The following is a 21115-nucleotide window of genomic DNA, read 5'->3' as shown; positions in this document are numbered from 1 at the left end:
GTTTATGTGAATTTCAATATACAATACATTATGGTCTGAAAAGTGGAGAGCGGTAACTGGAGAACAGTCAGTGATTTACCCTTCTTCAGAGAGAGGACTGGGAAAATACTGCCCTTCAGCTGGTGTTCTTAAAATGTTAAAATTCTTTTCAAATCTAACAGATACCAAATTTGTGGTGGACGGTGACATACAGAGGTAAAGTGAAACGCCCATGCAGATGCAGGTCACAAATCTGCTAAAATATTTCCAACAGGTAGGCGATGGATGGAAAGGCACAGTGGCTATGGGTGGAGCAGATCCACACAACACTTCTGTGTGATTATAACATGTATATGTATGAAAGGCATAGCTTTTTGTGATAATAGATCAATTTCTTCTCTCTGTCAGAAAGGAACAAAAGGGGCTGTTTTTCCGTATATATCGCTAGAAATGGCTGACATTTATTTTTAAAGAAATTACACTCAGTTATGGGCGGCACGGTGGTGCAGTGGTTAGCCCTGTCGCCTCACAGCAAGAAGATTCCGGGTTAGAGCCCCGACTCGGGCATGAGGTCTTTCTATGTGGAGTCTGCATGTTCTCCCTGTGCCTGTGTGGGTTCTCTCTGGTACTCCAGCTTCCTCCCACAGTCCAAAGACATCAAGAGGGGACGAGGCTGATTGATACTCTAAATTGACCGTAGGTGTGACTGTGAGTGTGAATGGTTGTCTGTCTCTATGTGTTGGTCCTACAATGGACTGGCAACCCGTCCAGGGTGAACCCTGCCTCTTGCCCGAAGGCAGATGGGATAGGCTCCAGCCCCCCCACGACCCTTAACAGGATAAGTGGTAGAATATAGTTGGATGGATGGATATTCAGTTATGCTTAACTGATTAATATGAACCTCCACTACCTAACAGGGATGGAAGTAATTATCTGTTCTGTCTGTGCTCTCTCACCATAGACAGAGTGACACTGGGAGAAAAACAGCGGGTCTTCGACCAGTAACAATAAACAGCTGTAGACTGACCACAGCAGCAGGTCACTACGAGTACTGGCCAGGCGGTCAAACAGAAACTCTACAACAGACATGGGGAGAATGTGAGGGATTAGTGTGAAAGGTGAAATAATTACAGTTAAAAAAAAACAAAAAACATCACAGCAGAAGAAGAGCAGTAATAAGAGAAACATGGAAAAATTACTATAATACCATCAATTTTCCATATGATTAAAAAATGATTATAATATAATTTTTCAAAAGCACAGTCATATATAATTCTAGAGTAGAAAGAATACAAAAATGAATGCAACTATAAAGGGACACTGGATGGGAAACCAACAAAGGCAAGAAACAAGAGACGACACCAAGAGAAAAGGGGACAGAGTCAATTATATCTCTAGAAGACAAATCAAAGAACACAACAGCTTCTATAGAAACCAACCCTTATTGTGTGTGTGTGTGTGTGTGTGTGTGTGTGTGTGTGTGTGTGTGTGTGTGTGTGTATGTGCGTGTGCATATTACCAGGAATGTCAGCCTTGATGATAGCAGCACTGTACTGACTGGGAGAATGAGCCAAGATAGATGCGATACACTTCGTACTGGTCACCTGCAACGCATCATCACCACTCAGCAACAACTGGAAAACACATTGAATCAGCTTTAATTAGAAGCCACTAATGAAGACACTTTGAGATGGCAGGCAAGGTTTCCACTGTGTTCATGGGTGAATAAATGTACAAATAGTGCCTGCAGCATCGAGATCATCAGCGAAAGATGAGGCAGCATATTTGCTTTCAATAAAATACATCATTTATCCCCTGAGCTGAACATGAATGTTAAAATAATTGTAAGAAATTTCTGCTGAGAAATGGTTCAGGTGAAAGAACTAAACAGGGAGGGCTTTGATCAATATTCAGTAGCTGTTTCACCAAAATCAACAAATAAAAAGCAAAAAGTGTACTCGTTGCCCAATATAATTTTAGTTTACCTTTCAAATTAAATAATGCCTGTAGATTGAAATTGTTATCTAAGATTTTACAAAGTTAAACTGAGATGAAAATGGATGAAATAGTTATTTCAGGCGGTCCCAAACTTTTCAACTCAGAACCCAAAATAAAGGTACCATAGACTCAACCCTCACCCAGAGTTGAAGTGTAGAAACATTGAATATGCACGCGCACACGCATGCACCTAAGTTCGCCAGAAATCTTAAATACAGAATTAATTATTTCCTGGATTTAGTATCATGAATGTATTCTGGTGTGTTAAAAACTCACCAGAGAGGCAAATCAACCTGATTGTTACATGACTCCTGCTCTGTCTGGCATGACAGGAATGACTCGGATGTTTTCTTGTCTAGTTTTAGAGTAGCGTTTAACGACAAATTTTGTCTTTTAATTCGTTTGCCTTCTATTTTCCAAAGGATTTTTTTCACAGCTGTTGACTCTTCTGCTGGGTGGATCTTTAAACAGCACATTCATACAGTTTTATTTAGTCAAGACGCAGATTTCATCACAACTCAATGAACAGTGGTGATATACGGAAGGCAATAACGTCACAAGCTGTGCTGTAATGTGACCTCTAATGTGAACGCATTGATTTCCCAGACATGAAGCAAAAATATTTGTCCAGAGAGAAAACCCCCTCAATCCCTCTTCAAATGAACATTAATCCAGGATTATAACTTCTTGTTATGATTATCCTCAGAGCCAGAATGCAGGTTATGGGGATGGGGGCAGGATGTTTGGACAGAGACCTTTTTCAGTATGAGAGGCAGATGGCACTGCTCGGGGGACTGTTGCTCTTGGTTCTGGCTGCTGCTGATAGGAATGTTCTGATTGTCATCACACATGATCTGATTGCTGGGGGTGTTCATAAGCACTGACACTGCATCCCCCTGCTGCACCAGAAGCCACAGCAAGCCTATCAGAAATGTAAGATGTGAAAACAGAAATCAAACATTTTAATCCTATCAAGTTTATAAAAAGGACACAACACATTCACATTTATGCACGAATTAAGTTTTTCTTTGTTTTAAAGATTTGATTCTGCTGTCTCTCGCATTGGTCTGTTACTGTGTGTCAAATAACAGATTGGTCTATTAATTGTTTAACTATTCTGCAGTTATGAAGCATCTAAAGTGTTGGTAATTTGGTACGTGTTGGTATTTTTTTCTATCATACCAAAGCCAAACATACAATGTTGTCTTGCTTGTACACTGAAGCTATTTTTGAAGCGTTTACCAAATGATCAAATAACCAAAATGTAGTTATTATGAATGTCATGCACATGATCTGAATTTCTCAGCAGGCAACTTTACAAAAACTCATACGGAGGATCAACTATAACCAAAAGACGATCACACAAATTGTCACAGTATTATATAGTTGGACATGGCAGCACATTTCTACCAAGGTTTCACAAAAAGACAAACTCCAAGACAAAATGCTATACACAGATATTATACTACCATTATTATTATTCAGTGGGTTGCCTCTATTAACAGATATCAGCATGTGAATCTAGAGACAACAGACAGGGTTTGGGAATCAGAACCATTCTGGTTTTTGCTTGAAAAGAAGAGAAATGTTGACCAATCCAGTTTCAGTAGGTTCTGCTTCCTTGTAGGTAAATAGTCAATTGTGGAAAGTCAAGTCAAGTCAAGTCAGTTTTATTTATATAGCACCAAAACACAACAAAGGTTATCTCATTACACTTTACAAGTAGAGCAGGTCTACTACCACACTCCTTTGATTAATAACAACAGCTGGTGGTCTACAGTCACTGTGAGGGAGAAGCTGTGTACTACAGACATTGAGCTCCTGGTTGTTTCCCTGCGCCCTTACTACCTCCCCAGGGAATTCCCACAGATTTTCCTCATCCTGGTTTACATTCACCCCAGAGCTGATGCAGCTAAAGCCACAGAGCACTTTACCAACACTCTGCACAAACTAGAACTATTATCACCAGACTCTCCCAAGTTCCTACTGGGTGACTTTAACCACTGCTCCCCTGACAAGTCACTCAAAGGTTTCCAGCAATACATTACATGCAGCACCCGACAGGGGAAGACTCTGGACAAATGCTATGGTTCTGTACCAGATGCATTCAAAGCCCTCCCCCTCCCCCCTCTTGGCTCAGCAGACCACCACACCATCCTGCTGGCCCCTGCTTACACCCCAGTCATCAAGAGGATGAAGAAGGTCACCAAGTACATCAAGCAGTGGACAGCGGAAAGTATCTCCACTCTCCAAGGATGCTTCGAATCCACTAACTGGGACAGCCTCCTTTCTCCCTCTGATGACATCAACGACCAAGTTGACACAGTAACATCGTACATCTCCTTCTGTGTGGATAGCATCATACCCTCAAAAACAGTCACCATCTACCCCAACAACAAACCCTGGATCACCAAGGAGCTTAAGGAAATCCTTAACAAGAAGAAGAGGATCTTCTTCACCGGCTCCGCACTGGAAAAAAAGGAGGTCAACAGGGAAGTTAAGAGGGCCATAAAAACTGCTAAGCTGGAGTACAAAAACACTGTGGAAAAGAAATTCACCACAGGGGACCTCCGCTCAGCCTGGCAGGGCCTCAAAACCATGGCCTCTGTGAACACTGCGGTCACCACCCCCAGAGCCATCCAGGTGAAGAGCAGTGACCCCTCCACCCTCCCCGACGACCTCAACTCATTCTACACAAGGTTTGAGTCGGACAACATCATCCAGCTTGAGGAGACCAGATCTTCATTCAAACCTGGCAGCTCCGCACTCACCTTCACGACGGAGGACGTGGTGAGAGCCCTCAGGAGGACCAGGGAAAGGAGCTCACCCGGCCCCGACAACATCAGCAGCAGAGTCCTGAGGCACTGTGCGGGGCAACTAGGCAGTGTTTTCCGGACTCTATTTCAACACTCCATGGACAGTCACACAGTTCCCCAGCTGTGGAAACACTCCACAGTCATCCCCATCCCAAAAAAAACCAACCCTAAGTCTCTGAATGATCTCTGCCCCGTGGCCCTCACCTCCCTGGTGATGAAGGCCATGGAGAAGATCATAAAACAGCACATCATCAGAGCAACTGACCCCCTGATGGACCCACTCCAGTTTGCTTATCGCGCACGCAGAGGCGTCAAGGATGCAAAAATCTTCATCTTGGACTCCATCCACAAGCACCTGGAGCTTCCTAACTCCTCCGCCAGACTTCTGTTCGCTGATTTCTCATCAGCATTTAACACACTGCAGCCCCACATCCTGGCCACCAAACTCTCCTCCTGCTTCCATCTGGACAACCAGCTTATACTGTGGATTCTGGACTTTCTGACCAACAGGACTCAGAAAGTTCGGGTCAACAACTCCCTTTCGGACCTCCGCTTCACCTCAACTGGCTCCCCCCAGGGCTGTGTGCTCTCCCCCCTGCTCTTTATCCTCTACACAGATGACTGCCGATCCACACAGCCCAACTGCCACCTGGTGAAATATGCTGACGACACAGTTCTCCTGTCACTGCTGTCAGGCCCAGCACAACATCATGGACCCGCTCTTCAGGAGTTTGTGGAGTGGTGTGACAGCTCCAAACTAGAACTGAACGTCAGCAAGACCAAAGAGATGGTGGTGACCTTCTCCAGCAAGCAGAGGGATCTGGCTTCTGCTGTCATCACCACCATGCACGGGAAGCCAGTGGAGGTGGTCGAGGAGTACAAATACCTGGGCACAATCTTTGACAACCTCCTGAACTTCTCTGCCAACACAGAGGAGATTCTCAGGAGGTGTCACCAACGACTGTTCCTCCTCAGGAAACTCAATTCCTTTGGAGTCAGCGCGCCCATAATGATGACTTTCTACTACGCCTTTGTGGAAAGCATCATCACATCCTCCATAACCTGCTGGTTCCACTCCCTCAGCCTCCAGAACCGGAACAGACTGCAGCGCACTGCATCAGTGTGCTCCAAAATCATCGGCCTGCCTGTCAGAACTCTTTCACACGTTTACAGCCAACAGGCCCTGAGACAGGCAGCCAAGATCATCAAAGACCCCTCACACATACTCCACTCTGCATTTGAATGGCTCCCCTCTGGGCGACGCCTCCGCTGTGTGGCCTGCAGAACTGAGAGGAGGAAAGCCACCTTTGTCCCCAAAGCCATTCTTTTCTTTAACTCCAGCTGCTAACACCTTCCCCACACCAACACCCTACACACACACACCTACATACTCTCCCCGGACTACTCAATATCCTGTCTTCACTGTTACACTGTTTACATTGTCTGCACTTTATTCACTCACTCCAGTCACCTTACTCTTCATTTTACATTGTGTACATACTGTATGTAGTATATTTATTGTATTTTTATCTTTAATCTTATTTTTATTCTCTTATTTATTCCCACTGTCATGTCCCTGTTTTTTGTTTTTTGTTTTTTTCTATTTTTTTTCTATTGTTTTTTAATGTCATGCTGCTCAGTTGTACCGTACTTTAATTGCCCCTCGGAAATAAATAAAGTAATCTGAATCTGAATCTGAATGAATTAATTTACACCCAACAATTCTCCATGAGTGAACACATCTCTCAAAAGCAGCGATAAAAAATCATTTCTTTTACAGGCAGGAATGCTGAGCAGATCCAGGCTCAATGGGGATGTACAGCTACTTTGACCAGTTGGGGGGAAAGAGAGCAGGAGAACAAGAGAGCAGGGGTAGAGACAAAGATGGATAAGGGAAAGGGAGATACAGAAATGAAAAAAAGATAGAAAGAGACAAAGAGAAGGAGAACAAATTGTCCAAAATATAATCCTGCAAGCCACGTGCTATCCCCAAAAGCCAATTTCAATGAATTGGCAAACAATCCTATTGCAAACGTTATTTCTCAACTCCATTCTTTTTGTCCTTCTGTTGCTCAATGGCCAATAAATGACTGTCAACCACAACAAGCAATGAAAGAGGAGGTCTTGACCTGGTAATCCACCAACACCACACTGTAAACTACGTAGAAACTTTTGCAGGTAAAAAGTTTGAGTAGTTACTGATAAAATGATGCTGAGCTGCAATTAATGGGATAAGAGGAGGTTTCTTTTGCTTGAATGCTGTGAGCAATACATTAAGAAAAATAATATAAATCCTTTTCATATTCCATTTTGCTGCTCTCAACCAGGCCGGTGAGGCCAAGCTCATTAAGATTAAATAAATTCCAAACAGCAGCAGCAACTGTACTCAACTGTATCTACTCTTCAGTGTAATAATGAACCTACTGTGCACCTCTATTCTCAGCCAAAAATGCAAACTGTCCAGTCAAGCAGCGGGGGATGATTATGATAAATGATAACGACAACTTCAAATCTGTAGGAGACCTTTTACTAGGTCCTCTGCACCCAGTGTAGACCTCTGGTAATCACCTAAGGAAACCTGGCTGGTTTGTTATCAGCACCACTTCCTAACAGATAGCAACAGTCTATCATCACATTATAAACCTTTGTGTTTCCCCAGCTCACACAAGCTTTAAGAAGATTCTCTATCTTCATTGTGAAGCTGATAAGGAAAGTATTATTTTATGAGTTGTTAATCTGAAAAAAAGGAACAGCTCGATTTCATTATTAATAACCTCTACCAATTAGGATGACGGCTTCTTGTAATGACTTGTAATTCTTGTAATCACAGTGGCTGGCAATTAAACAGTTCTACTCCTCTTCTAAGCCCACACTGAATCATCCTTAGCCTAGATTTCTAGGCAGTTGTGACTGAGGCTACATGTTGTTTCAAACAGTACGTGCACCAATTTCAGACTCTCCCTAATTCACTTCAAACTTTCATCTAAATTTCATGACATCCATCATCTCAACTAGCAAACTGTATTCTTCCTCCTTTACCTAAGCCACGTACAGTGGCATCATTTTCAAACCTTCAGACTATAGGTGCTCAGCCTCATTCCCAGTCTGTGCAGTGCTGAATACATTTTAATGAGGGCAATAATACACAACTTTTCATCTAGGTAGTTTATAATACTCAGAATACTTTATATATTAACTATCAGCAAGGTCAGTTAAGTTTCTCCAAAGTAAAATTTCACTGAACTCACTCTGCCTTCAGAGGTGGCCCTGAACACTTTTACTTCACGGAAGATTAAGATAATCTGGCTTTGTATCAGACATCAGACTGCAAACCTTTTGAACTTGTTATAGTGATTCGAGGTTTATATTTATTTGCAAACACACCAACGTAAAACATGGTTAACTTAATGTAAAATACAGATGTATGAGGTTGCGTTAGACGTTCTTGGTTGTAAAAATTCTGTCATGACAGAAATTATGCCTGTTCATGAGCAATTTGTTCTCAAACAACTGAAACGTACAGCGTAAACTCACTGATTAACATTCATAACAGAGACAATGACGTGTGGTAGCACCAGTTCAGAGACTTTTGATGTGCGGGAACAGTTCTCCCGCAGGAAGTTATTAAACATTTGCTTTGATCATGAGGTTTCCCCATGTCATGATGGTGATGGCTGCTAACTGACTAATCTTTAAGCGCATCTAATAAACCTCCAGCCCAAACAGTTCAAAGCACACTTATGTCCATTAAACCGTAATAGCACTCTGTGGACCGCCTACCTCTGCCAAGGCCAAGGTAATGTTTCTGTTTTTGATATGAAATGTGACTCTAACTTTAATGGATTCTAACAATGCTATTTCAAGTTTGAAAATCAACTTCGCAGTTTTTGTGTAATACTGCTGACAAACAGATAAACTAACAGAGGAAGAATAAACAAATCTAAAAACAACAATAATAATAGGACCAAAATAGAATATTTGGAAGACATTTTTTTCACCAATGGACTTGTTGATGAGCTGGGGTGAGCTGGCATTGGCCAGGGTCTGCAGCAACAGCATACACACTCTGTCCCTGATGGCAGTGGGCAGGGAGTGGGCTGTCAAGCCCCCAGCTGCTCCGAACAGCTTGAGCCAAACACATAGCACTGAGGCCTTCAGTCGTTCATCTGGATACAGCCAGGCAGAGCACAGGTGCTCCAGCAAGGGCACTGGTGAACGAGGATGGGAGACAGATGAGAAAACAAAAATGAGAAAACACAGACAAAGGATTGCAACAGAAGAAGACAAGTGATCATCTGTGTAGACCGGGTGGGATTTACTGTGTCTAAGAATAAAGCCACCGTGTGAAAAAAATGTGTGTGTGTGTGGGGGGGGGTTATGCATGTGTGTACAATAATATTGCAAGGCAACGACACAAAAGAGAAAAAAATCCTGTGAACAACATGAAAACAAGTTTCACCTTGACAACCTTTACATCTATGACAGACAATGGAACAGCCAGACAGGGAGGGAAAGTACCATGAATATGAAAAAGAAAAAAAGGAGAATAGAGTAAACTGAGTAGATAAAAAGGATAGTAGTCTCTTCTTTGAGATCAATAATTAGGAGCCCATTGAGACTTTCAGGTACACTCTCTGATATGAGAGAACATCATTCAGATTTGCAAGAACAGGGAAATAAAGCGATAGACAGAGGATAAGTAGATACATGGAGAGGGTGATCGTGCTAAAGAGAAACATGAGAAGAGAAAAGTAGCCAGAAGGTGAAAAAAGACAGATACAGAGCAGGGAGGGGGAGTCATTCACAGTTTGAGTCACATCACAAAGAATACACTTGGGGGGTAACAGATAAGATGTGAAACATTGTGAGCTCAAAAAGTGGATATTTAGAATGGCAGTAAGGTAGAAAACAAGAAGCAGACAGATTTTCATCAAAAATAAATTGGTGTGCATAGCTGGTGGTGTGCAGGGACCATCTACAAAGGGAAAAAGAGTAATAATGTAGTATTATTGGGACAGCTGCATTTGAAGGAAAGCATCGGTTGCCTTGTGTGTGTGTGTGTGTGTGTGTGTGTGTGTGTGTGTGTGTGTGTGTGTGTGTGTGTGTGTGTGTGTTCGAACGCGCTCTGAATGCATGAAGGTAGTGCAGCATACTACAAATAGCACTTTTTTGCTCATCCATCCACAGGTCCAATGACAGATCAGCAGGAGAGGCTTTTAGCAGCACACAACATTCTAATGCAAGGACAAATGTAGTGCCACAATGGGGGTGTGGAGGTGTGGTTCCCCCTGATGAAAGGTGAGACATGGAAAGAGAGCTGGGGATGGGAGGGAGATTTGAAAAAGAAAAAAGGAGCAACTTTGAAAGTGGAGGAAATAAACAGGACATAAGAGCAGGGCGGAGCTGTAGGTGGAAAAAGACAGATGAAGCGAGACTCAGTTAGTGCACAGAGAGAGAGAACGAGACCAGCTGCCAGCGTAGGAGATCTTAGCTCAAGCCAAGCTGCTCTGTGAAGCAGATCAAAACCCATGTGAGGCAGGAGAGGCTTCCAGACATGTTTGATTAAACCAAAATATATGAGGCGACCGAGAGCAGAGCCAGGCATACAGAGAGAGTGAGAGGAGAGGGGAAGAGGGAGATAAGACCTCCACAAACAGACGTTCGATATGGAAGGAACACAGGAGCAGATGTGGTGGAAACAGGTGGAATATGAAGCCTAACCGTTGTTTAACAATACATTTTACCAAACACAGTGGCTGACCAATGAAAAAAAAAAGAATCAAATGTTTCCTTTTTGCCTTTCCTTGGCAGGGAATCTCAAAGGTGTATTTCTGTTTGCCTTGTTTACTGTTTTGCTCCCTGCTGTTCTGCTGTGCATTCTAAGCCAACACTCTTTGTTACTCCTATGATCTCCTTTAACAGCATTGCTCTTTTGTTTGCAACTTCACCACTTCTGTTCTGCTTTCTAGCTCTGCATCCAGCTTCCAATATATTTGCACATTCAAATACTCCCCTCTCACAGACCAATGTCTGCACAAAAAGTAAGTTGGCAGTATAGATTGAATGGGAAGATGTGTAGTCAATTAGAGAATTCTTTCACTTCCCTCTTTTTCATTGTTATATTCTGTCTGACTCTTCCTCCATCTCAAAAATGTCTCATCTTATGTCCCTGCTCCCTCCCTATTTTGTCTGTTTTGCCTCCTAAGTTAGGACTTGAGGGAGTAAGACACCATCAATACAAATAGAGAGATCAAGAGAGAGAGGTTCAGGCTGAGCGATGGAAAGGATGGAGAGATGTGGAGGGGTTAATCAGTTCAACACACAGGCAGAAAGTAAGTAAGTGAGAGAGAGTAATGTGATGGGTGCTCTGGGCTTATGTTGTCATTTCGGTGCTGTTGTTGTTAGTCCAAACAGCCACGCAGAGATGTGTTGAGTGACAGGCCATAGACAGACACACACAGTCAATAGTGGTAGCCTGCATGTTACATCACTGTCACCAGATTGAGAGGCATGCTCAGCATCCTAAAATGTTGCAAAGCACTTACTCAAAGAAGCGCGTCAAACACCCTGTTGAGTTATGCAAGAGCACTGCATTTTCAAAATGGCAGTATTTATACACAAGTTTTTGCTGAAGCAGTTAAAACTTTGGACTCACCAGCAAAACGAGGAGAAATGACCTCACACTACCAGTTTCACAATGCCTAAGATTACAAAGAAGGCAATAATCCTCCAATGTCCAACCTTATTCTAATTTACACAAAGCATCTTATAGAATTAGTTTCTCATAGAATATTCTATTCATATTCCTGTTCCATATTACAGCAAACAGCCTAACAACTGAAGTCTCCCGCTCGCATTACATCGCTATGATCTTCACTGGCATCATTCCGGTTAAGATCATGTGGAAATGTTTACATGGAAGTGTCTTATTCATAACATTGTCTTAATCAGATTAATATCAACATAGTGCCATCCATGTCAGTGTAACCAGTGTCGAGTATACAACATGCTCATCTCACAAACTGAAGCCTAAAGTTGCTTATAATTTCCAGACAAAACATGTTCCAGACTGGATGTGTTTAGAAAACACATTTTGATATTTTGACCTGACTTTCAGACTTTTGGAACAGTGACCAAAGTTGTTTTCTTCAGAATGCATCTATGTAAGAAGAACAGGAGTAATTACGACAAAGTTCATCCTCTGCTTTGAAGCAATCCTCTTTGGAGCAGAGGGTAATATGTGCAACTCCCACAGATATGGGGATGGTTTCAGGAGACCAATTTGGTGAACATGAATTAATTCTTAAAGCTTTTGTAGCTCTCAGTAGCTGGCATACACTTACTCTATGCAGACAGAATTTCACATCTAGACACAGAAGTGTAGCTGAAGCCAGCTCAAGCGTAATTGAAAAGGTCATCAAAGTTAGAGAGATTGAATTGAGGAAGTTCAGGGAAGGGCTATGAAAAAAGCTTTTGTGACTTTTTCATATTTCTAAGAAGGAGAGACAATTGAATCAGGCACAGAGTGTGGGAGACTATTTTCGAAAATCCGCATACAGCTGTCCAGCTATTTCCATGCATTCAGGATATAACTGAAAAGGTAAAGAAAGCTATCAAGACTGAGCCACAGATATCCTCATGCAGAAGAAACTAGGAGAGTTTAAAACTGAATAATATTTCATATCTTTCCATTCCATCTGAAATGAACTTTAATATTTCTACATATTCCTGGATTTCATCTTCCACAAATGCGTCAGCAGCGCTTAAATTTTTAATTCGAACTTTCTTTTAGAATGGCACAAAGACGACTGATATGTGGCCTGATCTGATCTTGTCTCACTTGTATTTGAAAAGGTATCCCACTCTAACCTCAGCAAAAAGCTTTTGTGTTGATACTCTGTTCCACCACAAAACACAAACCACCCCTTCATCTAAACGTCAGAAGTCAGGGCTGCTCGTGGCAAGCTGATGGATAAAGCTTGATTTTTATGTCTGTGCTGTAGTAGTCAATGCTGTTGCCTGCAGCAAAGCCTGACCTAGGACTGGACGATATGACTTCAAATTAATATCACAATTATTTCAAACTTTTAACTTGATTCATGAACCATTATTTTACATACTTTCTACACTGTCCGAACAGTTGTCTGACAAGCTCTGTGCTGTAAATATGCTGAACTATTGAGGGAAAGTATTAACCGTGTTAATCCTTAGGAGGAGACGATGACACTGTTTTTAGCACTGGCCTGATATCAATTTGCTAGCTTTACAACCCTGACATGGACAACTGGACAGTACTTACTGTTGACCCCTGAGTGTTGCAAGTTTCATGTTAAGCCCTTCAACAGACAATAGACTCGCGAGAAAAAGTCAGCGGATCGATTGTCAATGTCTGTAGGGTTCATCATCTGGGAATCATAAATCTACAAAGTTTTATGGCCAGGAACTTGTGTTATTTCAGTGTGGACCAAAAACGGAAACACACCAAAGACTCAGCTAACCAACATAACCATCCTTCGAGCCATGCCACTAAACACGTCTTTCATAACAATCACAGAAGTCAAAGCACCAAAAATCAAATACAACTCTCCTGCCAGCAACCACGCAGTACATACAGCACTTTCGTACTTTCTTCAGTGACCCGCAATCTTATAGTGGTTATTATTAGCACTGTGTTGTTCTTTTCATGATGAGGAAAGAAAATAAAGGACTACTTTGACATTGAAAAGATCAATTTCTTTTGAAATTGGGTTGCAGAACTGTTCAGTTATTTTTGAAATTGGCACCCTCTGGCCTAAGAAAAGGTCTTTTTTGCTCAAATGAAATAAAACCTACACCTACCACAATGCACTGCTCTTACTGCCTTCCAAGGACACGCACACTGCTTTCCAGCCCCAACTGTGGTCAGAGCACAAGTTTTGAAGAAGAAAAAAAAAAAAATCGAATCCCTTGCACTCCATGACTAATTCAGACCCTTCATAAACTACTCTACAAAGACTCCAGTAATTTGATGCTACACTGCCCATATTTTACTGTATTTGTGTTTTTTTAGCTTCTTTTTTTAACATCTTTATGGGGTTAGGGTTAGGGTTAACCCTAATGTTCTTATATTGGACAGTTTATTTTTAAGTAGAGCTGATCTAAATACTTTGGGGCTTCAAAGTTTCATTTGTTACCATGGCAATCAACACCCAAATTAATAAAATTTCTTATTGTTAGACAAAGCTTTAACTTCAGAAATTGTTAGTCGCAGGTCTCATCTGGTCTCAGGTAATTAACACCTAAGCTTCAAAGCCCAAAAATGGTATTCAGGAGAGCCCTACTTCTCCTTGAGTGTCAATTCATTTCTTTAGCATTGAGTTTGATGGCACAAGATTTTGTCATGAATAAAAGATCTTATATCTTTCTTTTAATCTTACCTCGGACTCCTGTCTCAACCATAACAGACTTGTAGGTGGGAGGCAGAACTGCAATATTTGTTGGTTTTACTGTTTAAGATTATATTTTGACAAATGATTTTTCTAAATTGTACATTTCATGTAGTAAGGGATGTTACAAAATCATGAGGATGCAAAGTAGGATCAACATACAGCCATCATCATCAAAGCCCACCGAACAGAAGCATTGAAAACAATTCTTTACTTACATTTTTCTTTAAAAGATCATTGGAAATAATGAAGCAGTTTTGAAAGCAAAGGTAACAGGTATAAAATAAAATGTGGAACTCGTGAATCGTAGTTATCAGCCTTTTCAGCAACAAGGCCAAAATCTCCTCTGATAACATCAAATGACGTGTTTTATGTCATCAGAGGAGATTTTGGCCTTAGACAGATATCAGGACAGCTGGGCAAATGGAAGATTGAAGGGGGAAAAAAAAAACCACATTCATCCCATCATACAGATGATTTTGTATTCATATAAAGCTGGTTCCAAATTGGTAAAGTACTCCTTTAAATAAATCAACAATTACCTGCCTTCAAATAATGTATAGATGACACGGAAGAGGCCTCTTACAATTTAAAACAACAGTTATCGGTGCTACTAATGACTAGCAATGACCACACAAATGAGAGAAAATATTTGTTTGTTGGCCAGCATCTGTGTTACTCTGGCATGTAATTGTGCATGTGCTGTAGGGTCTCACCATACTGAGTCACCAGGCTTTGGCCCACGTTGGGGACTGCTTCCATCAGGCTCCCCAAGAAGTTGAAAGTGGGAATGAAACTCTTCAAACTGAGCTGGTCACTCAGCTAGACAATGAATATACAACATAAAAACACAAGATCAACATCATCACATGTACAATTCATCTACAGCACGACTCTGTAGAAACTCAAGAGATACATAAGAGAAAATGTAGAAACTCAAATTTATCCCTACAGTTTGTGTATATTAATAATCTAAGATAAATGCCCAGATTTATTTCTTTTTCAGAGTTCATAAAACAATCCTGCTTCTTTTACCTGCACTGGTTGAGATTGTTTAACAGCAAACAGGTGTTTTTTAAATACTCTTTCGTTCACAGGCTCTCATCAGGCTGTATTCTAATCATGTCAATGAAATCTGTCTGCACCTCTAACAGGGGTTACACCTCTCTTTCAACATCAATATGTATAGCTTTCCCATTTTGCACCTGCTGTGTCATCTGCTGAATGAGGCTCATAGCCCTCATAGGTCAAAACAGCAGCACAAGCATGAACGTGTACACTATCTGTTTACTAAAAAAACTGTCGGACGATTCATTGTTGGTTGTATAAGTGTGTGTACAAGAGCAGTGCATTTGTCTCACCTGTCTGTGTATCTGATCCAAAACAAAGTGAAATGACAGATCGCTCTGGAGCTCTAAAAGCAGCAGAACTAGTACTGAAAAGCGCACACACACACACACACACACACACACACACACACACACACACACACACACACATATGCATTACACATTTAAGAAAAATACAGCTTTAAACTCCTCCAATAAAAATTTGCTTGAGTGGAAAAAGAAAGCACCGGATCTGTGTTTTATGTAATTGATATTCAAAGTCTGAAGTTTAAGAGAGATATTCATTTGAAATGTATTTGATTTGTGAGCAAGCTGAGATGATTGCTTAAACAACAAAACAGAATTTATAGAAACTTAAAGATATGATTTAAGATTTTTTTGGAATAATACTTTATGCAGATGGCCGCACTGTGGTGCAGTGGTCAGCGCTGTTGCCTCACAGGAAGAAGGTTCCAGGTTCAAGCCCTGGCTTGTGCACAGGATCTTTCTGTGTGGAGTCTCCATGTTCTCCCTGTTCCTGTGTGGGTTCTCTCTGGTACTCCAGCTTCCTCCCACAGTCCAAAGACATGCAAATGGAGACTGGGCTGATTGATACTCTAAATTGACCGTAGGTGTGAATGGTTGTCTGTTTATTAACATTTTCACACAGAAAAAACGCATGTCAACGTGGGTTTTTGGACCCGCGTTTTCTCGGCATTAGGTCGCATTCAAGCTTCCAGAAGACCCGGGTCTGAACTCCTGCTGTGTTTTTCTCTCTCATACATCATCGCGCTGACAACGTCATCATTACACTTAAACGCGCCTGGAACACTGAGAGGTAAACAAACGACAACATGGACGTCGTCGAGTCGAGCATTAGCGTTGATGTTGCGTGCATTGCAATGTTGTCTCTTTTGCAAAAAATACAAACTTGGCGTATATTGGAAAATGTCAGAGCGCTAATGCAGCAAAGGAGGATGGAGTTTTTGGCTAGTCTGGAAGGGAGCCAAAGAAGCTACAGGCGAAGCCTGACAGGCGACACAGTGACAAAATCAGGATGTGATAGGAAGGTTTCATAGGAAACCTGAGACGGCGCAGGTTGCCTTTTTCACACTGCAGGCGAGCCGAGCCGAGCCGCTAAACACCGCCTGGCAAAGTCGGGCGACGCAGGTCGAAATGCATAGTCAACCCTTTTGAAGTGCCCAAAAACCTGTGTTGGCCCGCGTTTTTGGTGCGGTGTGAAAGGGGCTTGTATGTGTTGGCCCTGCAATGGATTGGTGACCCATCCAGGGTGAACCCCGCCTCATGCCCAAAAACTGCTGGGATAGGCTCCAGCCCCCCACACGACCCTTAACAGGACAAGCGGTAGAAAATGGATGGACTTTATGCAGACTTAAATATGAATTTTTGGTGTTTGTCTTTACTGTCAGCAATTTTAAACTGAATATGAAGGTGTTAGCGTCAGCTTGTGTCAAAATACTTGTAATTTTTACGTAAATCACTGACTTACTGAGCAATATAAGGACTTTAAGAATGCTGTTCATATTTTAACCATTTGCAATACGGTCCTTTTTTCTGTCCAATGTGTTGAGCGAGACACAGCTGCACTTTTATACATAACCAGATGCCCCCTCGATTAAGAAAGGAGAGCCTATTAGTATGAGCAAGCCAGTATATCAACTGTATGGAATATTTTGTTCTCCTCTACTGAGTGAATATAATCAGTTAAAGTGCTTAAAAGTAGTCAGGAGAGGCTTAGTGTTTTGGAACATGCATCAGTCAGAATAGGTTTTGTGTTAGTGTCTGTCGTACTGCCTCAAATTTTGGGGTTAGAGTTGCCACTAATGAACTGCTGTGATCTATATCGCTTCTCCTCACAGGATGACTATTGAAGTGGAATCCCACGGTCCAGGCTTATGGTTTGCATTTGTTGCATTAGTGAGACTTGCTCTGCTTTTCCCTTTATTTTGCTTTTTGTAGGAATCAACTGTAGACAACTTAATTTTAGCTCTTGATTGCTTGAATGGGTTGAGAAGAAAATAGTACAGCTCTTATCTGCATCATTTCCTTGACTGAAGGTAAAATATATTAAGCACCTGCATCCTCGTTTTAATGGACTATTCAACTTCAGTCGCACTTGCAGTCAGATAAATGCCACTAAATCAAATATGAACTCCACAATCCAAAAATAAGGGGCTGCAGATGCAATCATTTGGCTTGCATTCTTGAGCCCTGTGATAACAATTCTAAGGTATAAAGCAATACATAAATACTGCAAGAGTCATGTGTTGTTTTATTGTGGTTATTCCCAATTAAAAGAGACACATTCCAGCATGTTTGTATTTCTGTTAGCCAATCATCATCGTCAAAGGCACAGCTAAGCCCAGGATGCAGTGACAGTGTTCTTGCAAAATAATATTTGAGTGAACCACCTTCTATTAAGGTAAACTCTTTTACATATTGATATTTGTTGTACATCTTAACAATCATTCCCCTAAATAACCCAACAAACCCGCCTCATTTTCAAATACAAATATTTGCGAAAACATGAAATTTTCAGTGTGTAGAATGCTACTGGCTAGCTAGCTAGCAAGCTCAGAGTTGGTTTTGTTTCACATAGAGAGGAGAACTTTGAAAACAGCAGCATACAGAAAGCAAGATGACAACTGAAATAATCATCCAATGGTAAGCCAATACCACCAATGTTCTGTAAACAATCATATTTGTGGCATAAAATAGTCTTTAAAAAAATGACAATATCACTTGTTGCAATTATCTCGAGGACAATATCTCATTCAACTCAAGTAGTTATTGTGACAGGGCTCGCTTAGGGCAACTGTGATGAAAAACTAAAACATTTATCTGACATTTTGTGTGACCAAATGATTAAACAGTAACTGATTGATAATGACGGTGATCATCAGTTCCAGCCTGACTATGAATACACAAACTTATACTGCTCCACTTAAAGCGAAGCTCACATTAATCAGTTTGGCTGCTTCAGAATAAGCTTTCGCTCCTTTCTATCTTTTAGTTCTCCTCATACACAGACATGTTACCACACTATTTGCCAGTCTCCACCTTCTCTGTGTGAAGAGCAATAGCAGTGTCAAATTTTAAGCACTCTACCAACTATTGCAGCAAAGTAGTCCCTGAGGCATACTAAGACGGCTACCATAAAATCATTCTGTCATTTGCGTTCACCCAAACAAAAAACTTAGCTGCAGGAAGAGCAATCCAGCTGAGCTCTAAAAACTGCTGGTTCACTGAGAGGCCAACACTGAGTCATCATAAGGAGAAGTCTGACTATTGAAGCATTGAAGCCTAAAGTGACCATTGGATGCAAAGAGAGGTATTTCAGTGTAGCAATGGAAGAATTGGACCTTTTAAAGCCTTTAGTTTAGTCAAGCCAGATCACCTTAGATACCAGCAATGACCATTATCACATCACAAAGAGAGTTTGAAGCATCTTTGAACGCAAGAGTGAGTCATTGCCTCTCTGTGTGTGTGTGTGTCTTTTCACACTGTCAGCGTTGTAACAACTACAAAGAAGTCTGCATCTATATTTCTGTCAGTGTAATATGAGCTGGGTGTGTGAGTGTTTGTGTTCATTCAGTAAATGTTATTCAAAGATCAAGCAGGCATCTCCTCACCTTGCTCAACCTTTTCCAGAGTGACTGCGACCTCGGTGGTGTGAAGCATCTCTAGGGACAGAACAGTAAACACAGGCTGGATTTAAAAATGTATACTTTAAAATCAGCCATGGCTGGTGGCACTACGGTACTAAAAAGTGATAAATATATCTCCCCACAGTGACACTTCAAGCCCTAGTGTCAGAAAACAACAAATAATTTTTGCAACGTCAGTTTTGATCCAAGACCAACGAACAAAAATGGGAGGTGAAAAAAACTGTAAGCACACACGAATAGAATTATGGCAGGTGAATCATGTTTATCTACTAGTTTGGCTGATTCCTTTGACTGAATTTATTTATTTTTTACAACACATTAAATTGTTGACATGACATTGACATGATATATATGATATGACATTGTTCATATCTATATTAAGGTTGGCCTTGATGGTTTAACTAACCTACCTGATTTACCTCATTCAAAAAAAAAAGATTTAAAAGTGCTGTTCTTTAATTCTGTTCAGTAGGTTGAACAACTGAGTAACACGTACAGTGGAAAGTAACTTGAGCTTTAAGTAATATATAAAGCAGTTTTTGGGGGTTTTTTGTATTCCCTTGGGCACATCTTCATGGAAGTACATAAACATTTACTTAAGTATTCCAGTCAATTTCTGTACTTTACCCACCAATGTTTGTCTACTTATTACCCCCAGTAATACTGTAGCAGATTAACTCAAAAAGCTGTGGACTGATGAAATTAGATAGTAAGATAGAACTTGTGTTGTGGAGCAATTAATTGGGTTTTGACCTGATTAATTTTCAGTGCCCTCTAATTTAATATGCAGCACTTCAGGGCAACCTGTTCCCTACAAAGATAACACACACATTGTCTGTGCTTCTACACCACCAACGTCCCTTAATCACATCCTTACCCACCATAACTGTTTCTCACCCAGTAAAGAAGTAATGAAGCGCAGGGAGACGCCATGGTCCTGTCTGAGCAATTCTCTCAGGGCTCCTGGAGAACACTTCAGAACACCACTGATACCAGACAAGGCAAAAGACTTCCTGACTGACTGCACAGTAGAGACAGGGGAGAGACGTGAGACTGTACAATAAAATATTGTAAATATCCTCTAGATATTACAAGAATAAATTTACACAATCAAACATAGGCCTACCGAAAGCTAAACGCACACATCTAAGCAAGTTAATGTATATCCCAGTGGAGAAAACCCTTCTATTTAAATAATATTTTACTTACTGCAATGTCATCACTCTCCAGCATTTCAATAACGCAGGCGACGCAGAGCAGCATCCCGCCCCCCTCGGCAGGCCCCAGGCGTCCGCTCCACTTGGAGTCATGTCTGAAGTGAATCTTGTCATAAATAACATCATTGCTGGTCATTTTGGTCGGTTCACCCTTTGAGAGAAACAACGAACAATCAAGTAGTGAAATAAGAAATGCGACCAGTGAAAATTAATTCACAGGTTAGCTAATTTGTGTTAGCTACTGATACAGCGCAAGCTAATTAGCGAGAGGCCCAAAATCTCAACATACTCTACATTTACATAAAATAAACTTTTCATTTCTAAAAATTCATCTCCGAAATACCTAAAAACTTCTAGTGTTATTACATGAAATAGCATTACCGTTACCTCGCTAGCTGATTCAGGAAGTTAGCCTAGCCTCCTGGCAGGTGTATCCTGTTTGAACTCAAATCTTTATTAAACAAGAAGGTCAATGTAAAAGCAATGTTGGAGTCCTCTGGCTAAGAATGCTTCACATGGGGCATTTTGTCAAAAAAAAAATGTTTCTTTGTCGAATTAAGAGGCAAGAATATACAAGCGGAAAGACAGAAATATAACAAAGAATACTTAAGGGAAAAACATCATAAACACTGGTAAATTAGTGAGCATTGAAAACATCCGATC

The 21115-nt window shown here is 41.1% G+C and overlaps 1 protein-coding gene across 4 annotated transcripts in view; it reads right to left on the bottom strand.

The window, feature by feature from the left end:
• The window catches only part of mei1 (meiotic double-stranded break formation protein 1), a 64683-nt gene extending 43792 nt beyond the window's left edge, over positions 1–20891 (bottom strand). For all 4 annotated transcript variants that reach the window (XR_015109975.1, XM_086184431.1, XM_086184430.1 and 1 more), the window contains exons 1-10: positions 20840–20891; positions 20445–20603; positions 20133–20256; positions 19200–19250; positions 15580–15653; positions 14935–15040; positions 8792–9001; positions 2733–2899; positions 1499–1613; positions 936–1055 (exon numbers count right to left, since the gene is read on the bottom strand). Coding sequence is in view for 3 of the 4 variants with exons in the window: in XM_086184431.1 (XP_086040557.1) it covers positions 936–1055; positions 1499–1613; positions 2733–2899; positions 8792–9001; positions 14935–15040; positions 15580–15653; positions 19200–19250; positions 20133–20256; positions 20445–20588 (1111 nt within the window). In the remaining variant the exon portion in view is untranslated. The remainder of the gene's footprint in view (positions 1–935; positions 1056–1498; positions 1614–2732; positions 2900–8791; positions 9002–14934; positions 15041–15579; positions 15654–19199; positions 19251–20132; positions 20257–20444; positions 20604–20839) is intronic.
• Between the last annotated feature and the right edge of the window lie 224 nt (positions 20892–21115).

The sequence above is a fragment of the Aulostomus chinensis genome, chromosome 18 (genome assembly GCF_037954235.1).
Source record: "Aulostomus chinensis isolate RoL2024-O1b breed Wild chromosome 18, RoL_Achi_v1.0, whole genome shotgun sequence".
Lineage (NCBI taxonomy): Eukaryota > Metazoa > Chordata > Actinopteri > Syngnathiformes > Aulostomidae > Aulostomus > Aulostomus chinensis.
Note: the sequence above shows the minus strand (reverse complement) of the source record. Positions and strands in the feature narration are given on the sequence as shown.